The 15,000-nt window shown below is 42.9% G+C and overlaps 1 protein-coding gene and 1 long non-coding RNA gene across 13 annotated transcripts in view; both read right to left on the reverse strand.

Annotated features, from left to right (window-relative positions):
• LOC126986472 (uncharacterized) overlaps positions 1 to 3,325 on the reverse strand; it is a 4,455-nt gene extending 1,130 nt beyond the window's left edge. Inside the window, exon 1 of the long non-coding RNA XR_007739766.1 lies at positions 1 to 3,325. This exon is cut by the window's left edge and continues 169 nt beyond it. This is a non-coding gene — a long non-coding RNA (uncharacterized LOC126986472).
• Positions 3,326 to 12,167: 8,842 nt separating this feature from the next.
• LOC126986473 (MOG interacting and ectopic P-granules protein 1-like) overlaps positions 12,168 to 15,000 on the reverse strand; it is a 31,880-nt gene continuing 29,047 nt past the window's right edge. For all 12 annotated transcript variants that reach the window (XM_050842690.1, XM_050842684.1, XM_050842689.1 and 9 more), the window contains one exon: positions 12,168 to 14,760. In XM_050842690.1, the coding sequence (XP_050698647.1) occupies positions 14,563 to 14,760 (198 nt within the window). In that variant the 3' untranslated portion in view covers positions 12,168 to 14,562. The remainder of the gene's footprint in view (positions 14,761 to 15,000) is intronic.

Consider the following 15,000-nt stretch of genomic DNA (forward strand, 5'->3'; position numbering starts at 1 on the left):
AATTCCAAAACCAGAGTGACATTTCCAATACGTAAAGCAACAGTTTGTGGATGAAAACAGTCTTTACAGATTTTATACGAGTTACGGCGCAATTCCGAAACCTGAGTGACATTTCCAATACGTAAAGCAACAGTTCGTGGATGAAAACAGTCTTTACAGATTTTATACGAGTTATGACGCAATTCCGAAACCTCAGTGACATCTTCAGTACGTAAACTAACAATTCGTAGATGAAAACAGTTTGTACTAATTTTATACGAGTAACGAAACACTTTTCCGAAACCTGAGTGACATTTCCAATACGTAAAGCAACAATTCGTAGATGAAAACAGTTTGTACAAATTTCATACGAGTTACGACACAATTCCGAAACCTGGGTGACTTTTTTATACATAAGCCGACGAAACATAGAAGTGAAAATAAACCGTTTGTACGTACGTATCATGAGTCGCCTGTTTTGGTGTTTCAGTACGAAGGAAACGAGTGCAGACAAGCTTCAATTTCTATAAGCGCGACGAAACATTACTTTGTGGCCTTGATATGGTGTGTGTCGGTGGCCTTATACTTATCTTGAGAGAGAGAGAGAGAGAGAGAGAGAGAGAGAGAGAGAGAGAGAGAGACCAATGTACTTAACTAGATCTAAAGTCAGGTTAGTTATATCTCATTAATTATTATCTATTATTATTATTATTATTATTATTATCATTATTATTGATGTTATATCTGTTGAGCTGGTTGCCTTATATATAGCATGTGTGTGTGTGTGTGTGTGTGTGTGTGTGTGTGTATATGTGTGTGTGTGTGTGTGTGTGTGTGTAGGTATAACGTAGTATTTAGTATATGCGTACATGATTGTAATAATAATGACAACAAGAGTACAAGTATACACACACACACATACACACACACATCTCCTGTATAGATAACCTGATAAACACACACACACACACACACACACACACACACAGAATTAGTGTACATATGTAAGTATAGAAGATAGGAAGGATGAAGAAGAGGAGGAGGAAGAGGAGGAGGTTATATTAGTGCCTAAGTTTGTTTATGGGTCACACACACACACACACACACACACACACACACACACACACATTTCTTTCTTTTCTTTTTATTTCTTCCTCTTCCATCCCTTTCCTTTCCAATCTTTCCTTTCTTTTCCTTTTCATCATTTTCCTTAATAATCTTCTACTACTACTGCTACTTCTATTATACTTATGCACCATCAAGAGAAGCGTGGCTGTGGAGTAGTTCTGTTCTTCCAGTGGTGGGCGCCACACTTGTATCCGTAAGGGTTTTCATTCTTTGAGCAGGAGTGTTCTTCACAGCACAGCCTCCCTGGCACATGCACTTACCTCTCTAGTGGGGTCCCGCTTTCCTTAGAGATTTCTTCTGAGTGGATGTTCTGTATCTAATCTCCCTGATTTTTCTGAACAGAGGAGTTTTCCGCCAGTCTGGATCTTGCTTTTGGTCCAAAAGCAAGATCAGGCTGGCGGAAGACTCATCTGTTCAAAAATATATCGGGAAGATTACATCCAGCATCTGCTCGGAAGAAATCTCCAGGAAGGCGGGACTCCAATAGGGAGTTAAGTGCCAGGGAGGCTGTGCTGTGAGGACATGCTCCTGCTGAAAGAATGGAAACCCTTGCAGTTTGAAGTGCAACTGTGATGTTCACAAGTGTGAGAACACAAGTACTCCAGAACCAGACTTCTCTTGAGCCCAATGGTGCATAAGTATAATAGTAGTAGTAGTAGTCAGGCTCATATTCTAGGTCTGATAAATCAATTGGCAGTTTTTTGGCCACGTTTTGTGTTGCATCAGGCTTGGGGCCATAGAGGCTGTAGCCTTCCCTGCCGGCTGCTGCCTCGGGTGACATCATCTGAGGCGGCTCCTCAAGGTGGGGGAGGCGTGCAATTTCCTCTTCTTGTAATTTCAGTTTTTCTCTAAGAACACTTTCCTTATCTTCTGTGACCACTGCGCCCTCACTGTGTGTGTGTGTGTGTGTGTGTGTGTGTTATAGAACAAAATAGTCCATAAGAACCAACTATTTCCTTTTTTTTTACATAGTTTTATTTTCTTTTATCTCTCAAGCTCAACCTGTACAGATTTTATCAATTATCTCATTATGAAGCTTGATTTTATTGCATTTTATTGTTTTATTTTGTTTTATAACTCAGGCTCTGCATGATATGACTTTATATATTATTGTAGCTAATATATCTGAGGACTCTGAGGCTGCTGTCTTCAATCTGAATGATATCTTTCTAATACATTCATCATGTAGCTAATGACCATTGCAACATGGAAAGTAAACGTTGGACTCTCTCTCTCTCTCTCTCTCTCTCTCTCTCTCTCACTTGTAAAGCTTCCTGAATACCAGATTTTTCTCCTCCCTTCCCCTTCCCTTGCCTTCCCTTCCCTTCCTTTCTCTTCCTTTCCCATCCCTTCCCTTTCCTTATTTTCCCATCCCATCCCTTCTCTTCCTTTTCCTTCCCTTCTCTTCCCCTTCCATCCCTCCCTCTCAATAAACCCTTCCTGATGTCCCTCCTCTCATCCTCTTCTCCTTCCCTCCCCTCGTCCTCCACAGAGCACCCACCACTCCCCGTTTTCTTCCATAACACATATTTTAAGGGAGGTCTCGCGCCTTTCTGAGTCTCGTGTTTTATATATATATATATTTAAATAGAGCGAACTTACTTAAGGTCCATTCCGTATGTAACTTGTGTAGCGTTATAAGCCCTATGGAGAAGCGTTATATATATAGCTATTTGTAATTCATAGAGTATACTGACGATTATAATTATTATACTGCATTTTGAGTTCGATATGTAACCCTTATGTTCATGTATATGTATGAATGTGTATGTGTGTGTGTAAGGGTGAGATTCTGTGTATGTATTTTATTATTATTATTATTATTATTATTATTATTCCCTTACCTTCAATTTCCTCCCCTTCCCTTCTATTCCCTTTCTTTTCCTTCCCTTCCCTTCTCTTATCTTCCTTTCCCTTTCCTTCCCTTTCCTTCCCCTCCCCTCTCTTCCTTTCCCTTCCCTTCCTCTCCCCTCCCCTCCCTTCCCTTCCCTTCCCACCCCAAGTACCATTATTATTATTTTATTATTATTATTATTATTATTATTATTATTCTCCTGGTTCCCTCCCCTTCGCCTCAATCTCGTTATTATGTATGTTCGTTCGTTCGTTTATCCTGAGCCGTACGTAAAGCTAATAAGAGTAGGCCTAAGGATAAGGAGCAGCAAACAATGGACCGATTCTTGTACCATACGTGTCTTATCAATAAACTCATTTTTATTAGGAAGGTATTTTGAATTATTGTTAGTTCCTCATATTTTTTTTTCCAGTTTTTGTTTTTTTGTGCTTTCCTTTTTTTTTTTTTTTTTTTTTTTTTCTGTTTTCCTGTTTTTGTTTTGTTTTTGTGCTTTCCTGTTTTTTTTCTGTTTTTCCTCCTGTGTTTTTGTGCGTTCCTGTTTTTCCTCTCGTGTTTTTCCTCTTTCCTGTGTGTTTTTTTTGTGTTTTCTTGTTTCTCAGTTTGTTTTCCTGTTTTTATCCTGTTTTTCTTTCTTTTCCTGTTTCTAATTTTCTCTAATATATCTTTTTTCTCTTTTCCTTCTCTTCCCTTCTCTTCCCTTCCCTTCCCTTCCCTTCCCTTCCCTTCCCAAGTACCATTATCATTATTCTTCCTATGTATTCCTCTTCCTATTCTCTACACCATTTCCCTTCCTTTCGTCTTTCCTCTCTTCCCTTCCTCCCCTTCATCACCCTTACCCGTTTCCCTTCTTTTCTGTCGTCTTTCCCTTCGCTTCCCTTTCTTTCCCTTCCCTTCTCTTTATTTCTCTTTCCTTCCCTTCTTCCTTTCCTTTCCTTTTCTCTCTGCATCATATCCCTTCGCTCCTTCCCTTCTCCTTCCCTTCCTTCCCTTCCTCTCCTCTATTCCTTCCCTTCCCTTCCTCCTTTCCCTTCTCGATCTTCTCCTCCCTTCCTTTCATGTCCCTTCCTCTCCTCCATTCCTTTCCTTCCCTTTCTCCTTTCCCTTCTCTTCTCCTCCCTCCCCTTCCTTCCCTTCATCTCCTCATTTCCTTCCCTTCCCTTTCTCCTTTCCCTTCTCTTCTCCTCCCTCCCATTCCTCCCCTTCATCTCCCATCCTCTCCTCCATTCTTTCCCTTCCTTTCCCTTCCTTCTTTCTCTTCATCCTTCAATCTTTCCCTTCCCTTATCTTCTCCCTTCCTCCCCTTCATTTCCCCATCAAAACAGACACCCCCCATCATACACAAGAAACCGGACTAGAAAAAGATGATGAAGAAACAAAACAAAAGATAAACACGAGATGAAGGAAGATAAGACAAAAAAGAGACAACCAGTATCACCGTTGCCAAATTGTCGTACTCAGAGCATAGTATTTACCGGTTTCTGACGCATAACCATTGCCAAGAAACATCAGGAATTAACTGTTTTAGCGATAATTATAAGTGAATCTTGTTATTAGGGCCCAGGAGATAGTTTTGGGGTTGGAAGTCGGTAATTATGAGGCTAAATACGACTATCTGGCAACGTTGACCAGCATTAAAATAACAGGAGGCTTACTCCTCCGTTGTCTTAGTTATTTCTTTATTAAGCGGGTTATTTTCATGTTCAATGCATCAGTTCATTTAAATAAGTGTGTTCTTGAAGGCCATTAACGCGAGAGGCAGATTTCCCTTCGCCGCCGTACTGAACAACACCTTCCTGGCGGCTTACTCCTCCATTGTCTTAGTTATTTCTTTATTAAGCGGGTTATTTTCATGTTCAATGCATCAGTTCATCTAAATAAGCGTGTTCTTGAAGGCCATTAACACGAGGGGCAGATTTCCCTTCGCCGCCGTACTGAACAACACCTTCCTGGCGGCTTACTCCTCCGTTGTCATAGTTATTTCCTTATTAAGCGGGTTATTTTCATGTTCAATGCATCAGTTCGTCTAAATAAGTGTGTTCTTGAAAGCCATTAACACGAGGGACAGATTTCCCTTCGCAGCCGTACTAAATAACCCCCCCCCGGCTCCATTTTGGTCTCCCATATGTTATTTTCCATCTTCTCTCTCTGATGTCATTTTCGGGGTGAACTCCTGCTGCTCTTTACACACTTGCTTACATTCAATGCTTGTTAAATAACGAGTGACGTAACTTGCGATTAAGGGAAATGTTAGCTCGATTGTGTGGACGGGCCTTTATTAGGTTGTAGCAGAATACAGAAAGATTGTACGGATGAGTCTAAGGAACATATAAAAAAGAATAGATGGGGAAAGGACAACCAGGCAGGCTTTACAGCTGGAGGTAGAGTAGAAAAATGGTATAGTAATCCTGAGGTGCTGTATAGAGAAGACATTCAAGAAAAGAAAGCCACTAATAGTCATACCAATAGATTTTGCCAAAGCGTTTGAAAAATAGCATCGTAATCCTGAGGTACTGTATAGAGAAGATATTCAGGAAAAGAAAGCCACTAATAGTCATACCAATAGATTTTGCCAAAGCGTTTGATAGCATCAAGAGGGATATGTAATGATCAAAATGTTAATGGAATAAGAGGTAAATGAAAAAAAGCAACGGACATAATTACTAAACTGTACAAGGTGGATATAACCAGAGTGAAGATGGATGAGGGGAAAGACCTTGAGATGCCAGTAAGCAGTGGGATAAGGCAAGGCTGTACAGGTTCAACTATACTTTGATTAAGTTACATACAAATTAAGTCATTCAGAAGTTAGAAGAATTGGATAAGGGATTTAAAGATGAGACCGTCAATATAACATCTCTGTATTTTGCTGATGATGGAATGCTGTTTGCGGGGAGTGTGGAAGATACAGAGGCGCAGTGATTGAGCAGGTGGTGAATGGTGAAGGTGAAGCAGGAATTAAGGGAATGCGGACTAGAAATGAGTAACAAAAAATAACATCAATATTTAATATGAAAGACAAACCACAGGAGATAGCAGGGGTACAGGTTAGGGATAAGCTGAAAAATCTAGGTACTATATATTATAATTAATGATACCGGAAATTCATTTAAAGCACAGAAAGAGTATATGATACAAAAAGCAACCAGAATGGCAAATATGACTTACCAAGTTTTGGCAAGGAGCTGCTCAAGATTACTGATAGGAAAAACATACTGGAAATGTGTGGCTCTTCCAGCAATATTGTATAGGGCCAACATATAATAGATTTCACAAAGCAAGAGATAGACAGGTTGCAAAGAATAGATAACAGTGTGTGCAGGAAGATACGGGGAGCCCCAAGTTATGCCTAGGTAGCAGCTTTAATTTAAGAGGAGTGGGAGTATCGAGCATGAAAGCAAGGAATATGAAAGGACAATTGAAATATGTGCAGTATGTTTTGAGAGAGGAAGGGACTGAACTGCAAGAGAGTGTTGTTGAAGAGATGATAGCTAGGGCAGACCAAGAAGAATGAATGGATGAAAAGATGGGAATAAGAGGAGGCACACTAACAAACGACGAAATAACAAGAAATAAAGAAGAGCGGGACACAAAAACGTGGAAACAAGAAAAAGCAACCCTGAGAATATATAGAACCTGGAGAGAAGAGATGGGAGGACAAGAGGAAGTGTACGACAACAGTGAAGCATCAGCGCCATCCTTGAAATGAGAGATAGAAAAAGATTGATTGATAGTTTATTGTTGCAGGCAAATAACACGGGAGAAGGGAGGAACATGCCATCCCAACCCCCAGGCAGGGCAGAATGTGATTATACAACTAGTAATACATGTGGAGGCAGCACGTACCATGAAACTAAAAAGATACAATGGTAGGAATGAATGCACAACAAGGGAGGGGGGATTTAACTACGAGAGTATGGCGTGCATCATGTGTGGAGATGAGCTGGTGCACTTCATCTTGCACTGCCCGAGGAGAGGAGCAGCATCCCCGCACTGCAGCATCCATACCAGCAGGACGAAGAGGACACCATTGGAAGAGCTCATTATGGAAACACAGGAATGGAGGCAGTAAAGACAGTACTATATAACTGTTGGCAAAAAAAAGAGAAAAGAAAAGAAAGGAAGAGGAGACGTAAAAATCACTGGGGGTTGGGATGGCATGTTCCTCCCTTCGTCCTTGTCGTTTACCTGCAACAATAAACTATCACTCAAAGACCCAGACTGACAAAGACCACAGACCCAGGAAAAGCTACATTAGGGAGTGCCATTATAGACTCCCGACCGGCAATTCAACTCAACATCGCCATCAGTGTGAAGAGGAACACCGCAAGGGGAGGATGTATATGGGTGGACGCCTCGATCTCTCAGCCTCCCTTCCCCCAGCATCTGTCTGCCTGGTATCTTCTGCGTAAGTCATGCAAGAAAGGTTTTACTGAGTTATAGATGATGCTGTGTGCTTTAGGATGAAGAGTCCGAGTTCGCATTATTTGACAAGGCTCTCATAGGAGTTTTGGGCATTTCCAGGGGTAGTTTTATGACGGGTGGTACCTTGACCCTTCTTCTATACCATGAACCTAAGAAAACACTCATTAGAACCCATGCCTTGACCCCCTCTTTAACCTTTAGAAATAGTGATGTGAGAATCCAAAGTGTCTTATAATGCGTGTGTGCGGAAGTAGGTTGCATGGTTAACGATCTAATGAGGTAGTTAAGTGGTTGTGTGGTTGGGAAGTGATGTCAGCGTGTGTTTTGTTAATCTTTCTTGGGGTTTTGATGGAGACGAAGCTTCCCATAGACTTAAACTGACCATAGATTGACTTGAGAGATATTAAAACGAAGAATTATAGATGTGGTTCAGTTCTAGTTTCGTCAATCACTCGTTTTATACTTGTTTCTTGTGGTTCAGATAGAGAAGAAGCTCCCAATACGCTGAAAATGACCATAGAGTGACTAGAAAGATATTAAACGAAGAATTACAGCTATGGTAAGGAGATAATCACGGTAGTTCAGTTCTAGTCTCGTTAACCACTCGTTTTATACTTGTTTCTTGTGGTTCAGATAGAAACGAGGCTTCTAATAGGCTTAAACTGACCATAGATTAAATAGACAGATATTATAATGAAAAATTACACCCGTTGACAGTCGTTCAGTCCTGTCTCGTTAACCACTCGTTTTATACTTGTTTCTTGTGGTTCTGATAGAGACGAAGCTTCTAATAGACTTAAACTGACCATAGATTAAATAGACATATTAAAACCCAAACCTCCAGCTGTTCTAAGGAGATGGTCACGGTGGGTCAGCAGTCTGGAATGGATCACCTGTATTACCGCCCCCCTTCCTCCCCTCTCCTCCACCCCATCCACCCCGACCCACTCCACCCTCCTCCTCCTCCGCCTCTTCCATCCCCGCCCACTCACCCACACCCACCCCAGCCCTTACCCGCTCACTCCCCCCCGCCCCCTCATTCCATCCTTCCTCCGCTTCATTCTTTCCCTGCCCACTGTCCCCCTTCCCCCTCCCCCCATCCTTCACTCCCCCCTCAGCTTCCTCTCCTCCTCATCCCTTCCCTGCCCGCTTCCCCTCTCCCCCCTACCCCCATTCGTATGTTATCTGCAATAAAAAATTGAAACACACACACACACACACACACACACACGTACACGCGCGCGCCCCCCCACGCCCTCTCCGCCTCCCCCAGACGCGTGCGTGCGTGCGTGCGTCGCTGCGTGTGGTGGATCGATCGATCACAGGGAATATATGTAATAGGAAAATGTGGCGGCGAAGTGGAGCGCGCCGGTGGTGGTGGTAGCGTGGTCCGGGGGGAGGGTATCAGCAACCACCACCACCACCATTACTGCTTCCACTCTTGTTGCCAGGCACACACTCGTCTTCCTCCACATGCCGGCTTGCTCTATCTTAGTAGTTCTTAAGCGGGGGGGTGCGTCCCCTCGGGGGCGTTAGTGATATCCAAGGGGAGCGCGACCCCTGGAGGAAAAGTTGAAATATCTGTTGTTGGAACTGCTTTAAAAAAAAAAAAAAAGTTTTTTTTATAATATTTGCAGTCGTTTATTTTCTCTCGTTTTCCAATAAATAAAACAACATTTCCATTAACAAGAGTACGTATGGTAACGTATCACTTATTGCACTGAAGCGTAATTGTTATGATGATTTGTGGGAGTTTTGGACATATAATTGAGAGCCCCCTAAAACTGTTCTATTAGAGAAGTCGTTGTGGTTCGCAGACTAAAGGAAATTGAAAATATAATTATATAATATACAATCGTCTTGAGTGAAGAGAACTAATATAAGATTCCTCTTTTTTTAATTACTACATATTTACAAAATATATTTCCAAATAATGAAGGCAAGTGTTAATCATCTTCAAACAATATTTTAACTTTTTTTTTTTGTGTATAGCAGTCTGAAATTGACTACGCATTTTTTTCTGTAACATATTATCTTCTCAGCTTTTCTCTTTCTGCACAGAGACACACCAGTCCTCGTCGATAGACCGACTTGGTCGGCTAGATTTCGATCGCCGATAGAGTCGGTCTGTCGGCTCCCTGCTACGGGCCGCCTTTTTGCAGCCCGTGCTCCCGCCCTCTTTCTGCATTTTCAGTGTTTTTGATCCATAAACTCATATGTTGGAAGTCTGATCAGTGATCAGACTAATGAAGAAACGATGAATGATCAAGACATGAAACCTTGAGAATGGCCAGGTCATGCCCGGCCCTCATTCGGGGTATCCTCCGTGGGGCTCTGTGTATGTGCCTTGTACTCGTGCTGAGCGAGTCCATAACACCGTGGCCCGTGGGGCCGACCAGTCCGCCGTAGGACTTCCCGGCGAGACGTTGTTAACTACGACGTGGGGGCCGCGGTAATCTTCCGAGCTCTCCGTGTTCTCTCCACGCGCCTGAACAGCCTGCACTGTGTCATCCATGGAGCAAGCTATATAATATAATTATAGGCAGCACATAAAAAATAGATAAACGTTTCTACTTTCCAGAGAGGAGCGAAAGGAATACATTTCGGTTCTAAATAATATTTTATTGGTGTGTGACACCTAAAAAAAGTGTATACGTACATCGTAGCTACAACACTTAACACTTCCAGAAAGAAAAAAATTAAAGTTCCTACCTACAGCGTCTTATACATCGAGGTGTTGTGTCGAGTACGAGGGAACCTACAGTGTCCGGCGCCCGTGCCCCCCCCTGGTGCCCCCCTTGCCCTCTTCGGCCCCCCTCTGTGTGTGTGTGTGTGTGTGTGTGTGTGATGGACTCGTCATCGCCAGCATCTCTACCTTCCCTTTCGATTAGAGCAAGCTTGCTATAGTCGATCTCTGGTTGCTGTGTGTGTGTGTGTGTGTGTGTGTGTGTGTGTGTGTACAAGAGCTCTAAACCTGATCATATTTCTTCCCTGGATGTGTGTATACGTGTGTGTGTGTGTGTGTGTGTGTGTGTGTGTGTAGGTGAGAGAGCCAGACAACTCACTCCCTCTCTCATATCAAAGTGGGATAAGGAAACGGAGACGGAAGAGTGAGGTGTGGGAAGGCTAGGTCACGTAAGAGGTCAAGGGAGGGAGGGAGGGAGGGGGGGGTCAAAGGGGGTGAAGGGAAGGGAGGGAGAGGGAAGGGGTGCTGCATGAGTGACCCCCCCGTGACCCCCTTACCCCCCCCTCGAGGTCATGTTGAGTGTATATATATATTTATTTACGTCGCTGTACAAACCTTAACGTTACTATTTAGACGACCCGACGCCGCGATCAAAAAATAAAGATGATTTTTCGGATTTTTCTCTCGGTCCATATTTTTTTCATTTTTTTATTGTTTTTTATTATTTTTTTGTTTTTATTTTTATTTTTGGTTTGGTTTGGGTTTGGTATTTTTCTTCTTCTTCTTCTTCTTCTTTATCATCTTGTCTATTGTTTTTTTCTGTTTCTCTCTCTCTCTCTCTCTCTACACAAACACACACACTATATATATCAGTTCGTGGCAATATTATAGTTTTTAAAAAGTGTTTTTTTCTCTCTTTATCAACTGGCTTTCTTTTAGACGTGATTTACTTTGTTTCTTCTTTATTTTCTTTCTTTCACTATATGTTCTCGATCTCTCTTTCTTTCACTAAGTTCTCTCTCTCTCTTTTTTCCCTATTTTTTTTCTGTAAAGTTTCACACGCACACACAAACACACACACATTGCTTTTTTTTATTTTGTTCCTTCCTTTTCACACGAAGTTATTTTGTTTCTTCCTTTTCACACGAAGTTTTATGAATATTTTGTCCTTTCCTTCTTTTTCTTTTAATTCCTGAGTTTTATCATATCTGTTCTCCTATTCCTTTCTCTTTTCTTTCTTATTTCCTGAGTATGATTGTATTAAATTTGTGTCTGCCTTTTCATTCGTTTCTTCTTTATTTCCTGAGTTTCTTTATCTCTCTCTCTCCCCCCTTTTCCCACATACTCTCTTTCTTTTCCTCTTTTTCCTTTATATACTCTCGTTGCTTTCTTTCTCTCTTCCTTTTCTTTCCTAAAATTTGTATATTTTCTTTCTTTTTTCCCATTTCCCTCTATTTCTTTATATATTCTCGTTTCTTTCATTCCCTTTCCTTTATTTCCTTCCTTTCCTTTCCTGAGATTTGTATATTTTCTCCTTTCTTTATCCCATTTCCCTCTATTTCCTCAGTTCCTTTATTTATTCTTGTTTTTCTACTTTCTTCTTCCTCCATATCCTTCCTTTTCCTTCATTCCCTTTCCTTTATTCATTGTATTCCTCCCTTCCTTCCTTCCTTCTCTCCTCTCTGATGTGGTTGTGGTGGTGGTGGTGTTGCATTCTGAAGCCATTTTTGTGGTGCTGGTGGTAAGGATCTGAGTCAATGATTTAGTTTTTTATTCTGAACCCATTTTTGTGGTGGTGGTTGTGAGGATCTGAGTCAATGATTTAGTTTTTTCTTCGTTTTTTCTTCCTCTTTCCTCCCTTCTTACTGTATGTGGATGCCTGGATGACTGTGTGGATGAATGGAGGACGCCTGGATAGACTAATTATGTGGATGACTGTGTGGATGCCTGAATGACTGACTTGCTCCGTTACCTTTCACTTCTCCTTCATTCCCTTCCCCTTTTCCTTCTTTCTCTCCTCTCCTTTGCTCTTTATCTTCTCTCTCTCTCTCTCTCTTTCTGGACTGACTGAGTGATTGACCTGAGATTTTTGTGGACTTATTGGTCTCTCTCTCTCTCTCTCTCTCTCTCTCTCTCTCTCTCTCTCTCTCTCTCTCTCTCTCTCTCTCTCTCTCTCTCTCTTTTACACCTGACAAGAGTGATGATACTGTGTGTGTGTGTGTGTGTGTGTGTGTGTGTGTGTGTGTGTACAACTAATAATAATATAGCTATCTGTACTTGTATGTGTGTATGTATGTATGTTACTTATAAGATGGGTATGTGTGTGTACATATGTTTGTTTAACTAATGTGTGTGTATGTGTGTGAACGTCAAACCAGTCGTCAACTTAACCACACTCCGCTTCCTCGCTCACTCCGTTGAAATCTTCCACTCAAACTCTTCCACCACCGTCAATCAAAATCTTCCACTCAAACTCTTCCACCACCATCAATCAAAATCTTCCACTCAAACTCTTCCACCACCGTCAATCAAAATCTTACACTCAAACTCTTCCACCACCGTCAATCAAAATCTTACACTCAAACTCTTCATACACCGTCAATCAAAGTCTTCCACTCAAACTCTTCCACCACCATCAATCAAAATCTTCCACTCAAACTCTTCATACACCGTCAATCAAAATCTTCCACTCAAACTCTTCCACCACCATCAATCAAAATCTTCCACTCAAACTCTTCTACCAGTCAAAAAAAATAAACCAAGCCAATTCGGAAGGAAAAAACAAAGGGTTGCCAATCAATATATATATATGTTGGATAGACACACACACACACGCACACACAGGTCTCCGCGGGAACAGAAAGAACGGCTACTTCGTGGGTGAGGGAACAAAAAATACTGACGGAAGAACTAAAGAAACATCGGTGACATAAATAAAAATAGAAAAATTGTCCTAGAAAATAATAATTACAGTTTGTCAATGGAGTGAATGAGAGAGCAAGCGAGCGAGGGGGGGAGAGGGAGGGGGAAGCCGAGAGAGAGAGGGAGGGGGAAGCCGAGAGAGAGAGAGAGGGGGAGGGAGAGAGAGATGCCAACACATACCCTCACATATTCCTCCTCCTCTCTCTCTTCCTCACACATTCTACCTCCTCCTCCTTCTCTTCCTCACTCTCTCTCTCTGCTTCCTCTTCCTCCTCCTTCTTTTCCTCTCTCTCTCTCTGCTTCCTCTTCCTCTAACTCTACTCTCACTTCCTCTTCCTCCTCCTCCTCCTCCTCCTCCTCTTCTCCGCACCTCTGGCTGGTTGTCGAGCACCCATGTGGCTGTCACCCGCCTGAGAGGTTCACTAATTCACTACTGCACATATGACAACCTTCTATAAACCTGTCTTTCATCCGCCCGGTAATCCGTTTTTCCACTAGTTCACGGATGACTTGACGCTCTGTTGCAATCCATCCCCATTCATCTGTCACTCACTCATCCATCTCGTCACCCAATCTTTATTCTCATTCTTTTTTTTCAGGTTCTGGTCATCCACCGGTCATCCGTTCCTCGATTTCTACTACCTTCTGTAAGTGTGTGTGGGTGCTGGATGTGGTGGTGGATGTGGGGGTACACACACACACACACAGTTTGAGGTGAGGTGGATGCAAAAGCCCCATATGCCATCCACTTCTTCCGTCCTCATTTTCTTTCATTCGTCATCCGCCCATCCGTCTTCATCATCCGTTCATCCGTGTTTGTTTGTTTATAGTTCATCCTCGTCACTACCGGGAAATGAGAGTATCGGGTCGCACCGTTTTTTGTTTGTTTGTGTTTTTTCGTACAAATGTGCTGCTGGTCAGTCAACTATAGTGTTATTTTCTTTGGCAGTCTGTCCTTCCTTCCTTCCTTTCTTTCTTTTTCCTTCCTTCATTCCTTTCTTTTTCCTTCCTATCCTTTCTAACTCCCTTCTTTTCCTTCCTTTTCTTTTTCCTTCCTTCTTTCGTTCCTGGCAGTCAGTCAAACATAGTCTTTCTTTTCTATATCTTTATTTAACTTTATTTTCTTTCTTTCTTCACTGGTGTTGGTGGTGATGATGGTGGTGGTGGTGAAGTGGTGATAGTTCTGCCTCTCTCTCATCACAACACACACACACACACACACACACACACACACACACACACAGTCAGCCTCACAGTGCCTTCAAATTAAATAAAACACACACACACTCACACACACACACACACCTTGGCCTGGCGTCGGTGTGTGAATCGTCAAAACGGAGATGACAACACCACCACCAACACCACCACACCAGCAACTCTTGAGCGACCCCTTACCCCCTTTTTTTCTCTCCCTCCCTCCCTCTCTCTCTTTCTCTCTCAGGCGTGGTCATGGCCGCTGTCAACCCGCCCTGTCCTGCCGTCAACACCACCGCAAGAATCACCACTACCACCGTCGCCGCAGCAGGTTACACGCACGCACGCACAGACGCACACACGCACAAACACATTAGCTGCTGGTTCGGGATTTCTTGGTGGAGTTCCCGACGGTGTCCTTGTGAGTCCGCTTCTTACTGGAGGAGGTGGAGTTTTCCGACTTCTTGGGCGACTCATCAAGGCTGATGACCTCCACTCCGCCTCCACCTCCGCTGCGCCGCGTGGGCCGTGACCCGACCTTGGTGATGGTGATTTCCTTGCTCATGGTGGGCTGTGGAGGTGAGAGGAGGTGAGTGGAGGTGGTGGTGGTGATGAATGGTGATGTGGGGGAAGGTGTGTGGTGAGTGAGTGGAAGAGAAGAGGGAACTGTGTGAATGGAGGTGATGATGGTGGACTGTGGAGGCTTTGAGTGGAGGAGATGCGTGTGAATGGAGGTGATGATGGTGGACTGTGGAGGTGGTGGGTGGTGGTGGTGATGGTAGAGGGAGAGGTGTGTGTGTGTGTGGAGGTG

Source organism: Eriocheir sinensis, chromosome 61 (genome assembly GCF_024679095.1).
Source record: "Eriocheir sinensis breed Jianghai 21 chromosome 61, ASM2467909v1, whole genome shotgun sequence".
Taxonomy (NCBI): domain Eukaryota; kingdom Metazoa; phylum Arthropoda; class Malacostraca; order Decapoda; family Varunidae; genus Eriocheir; species Eriocheir sinensis.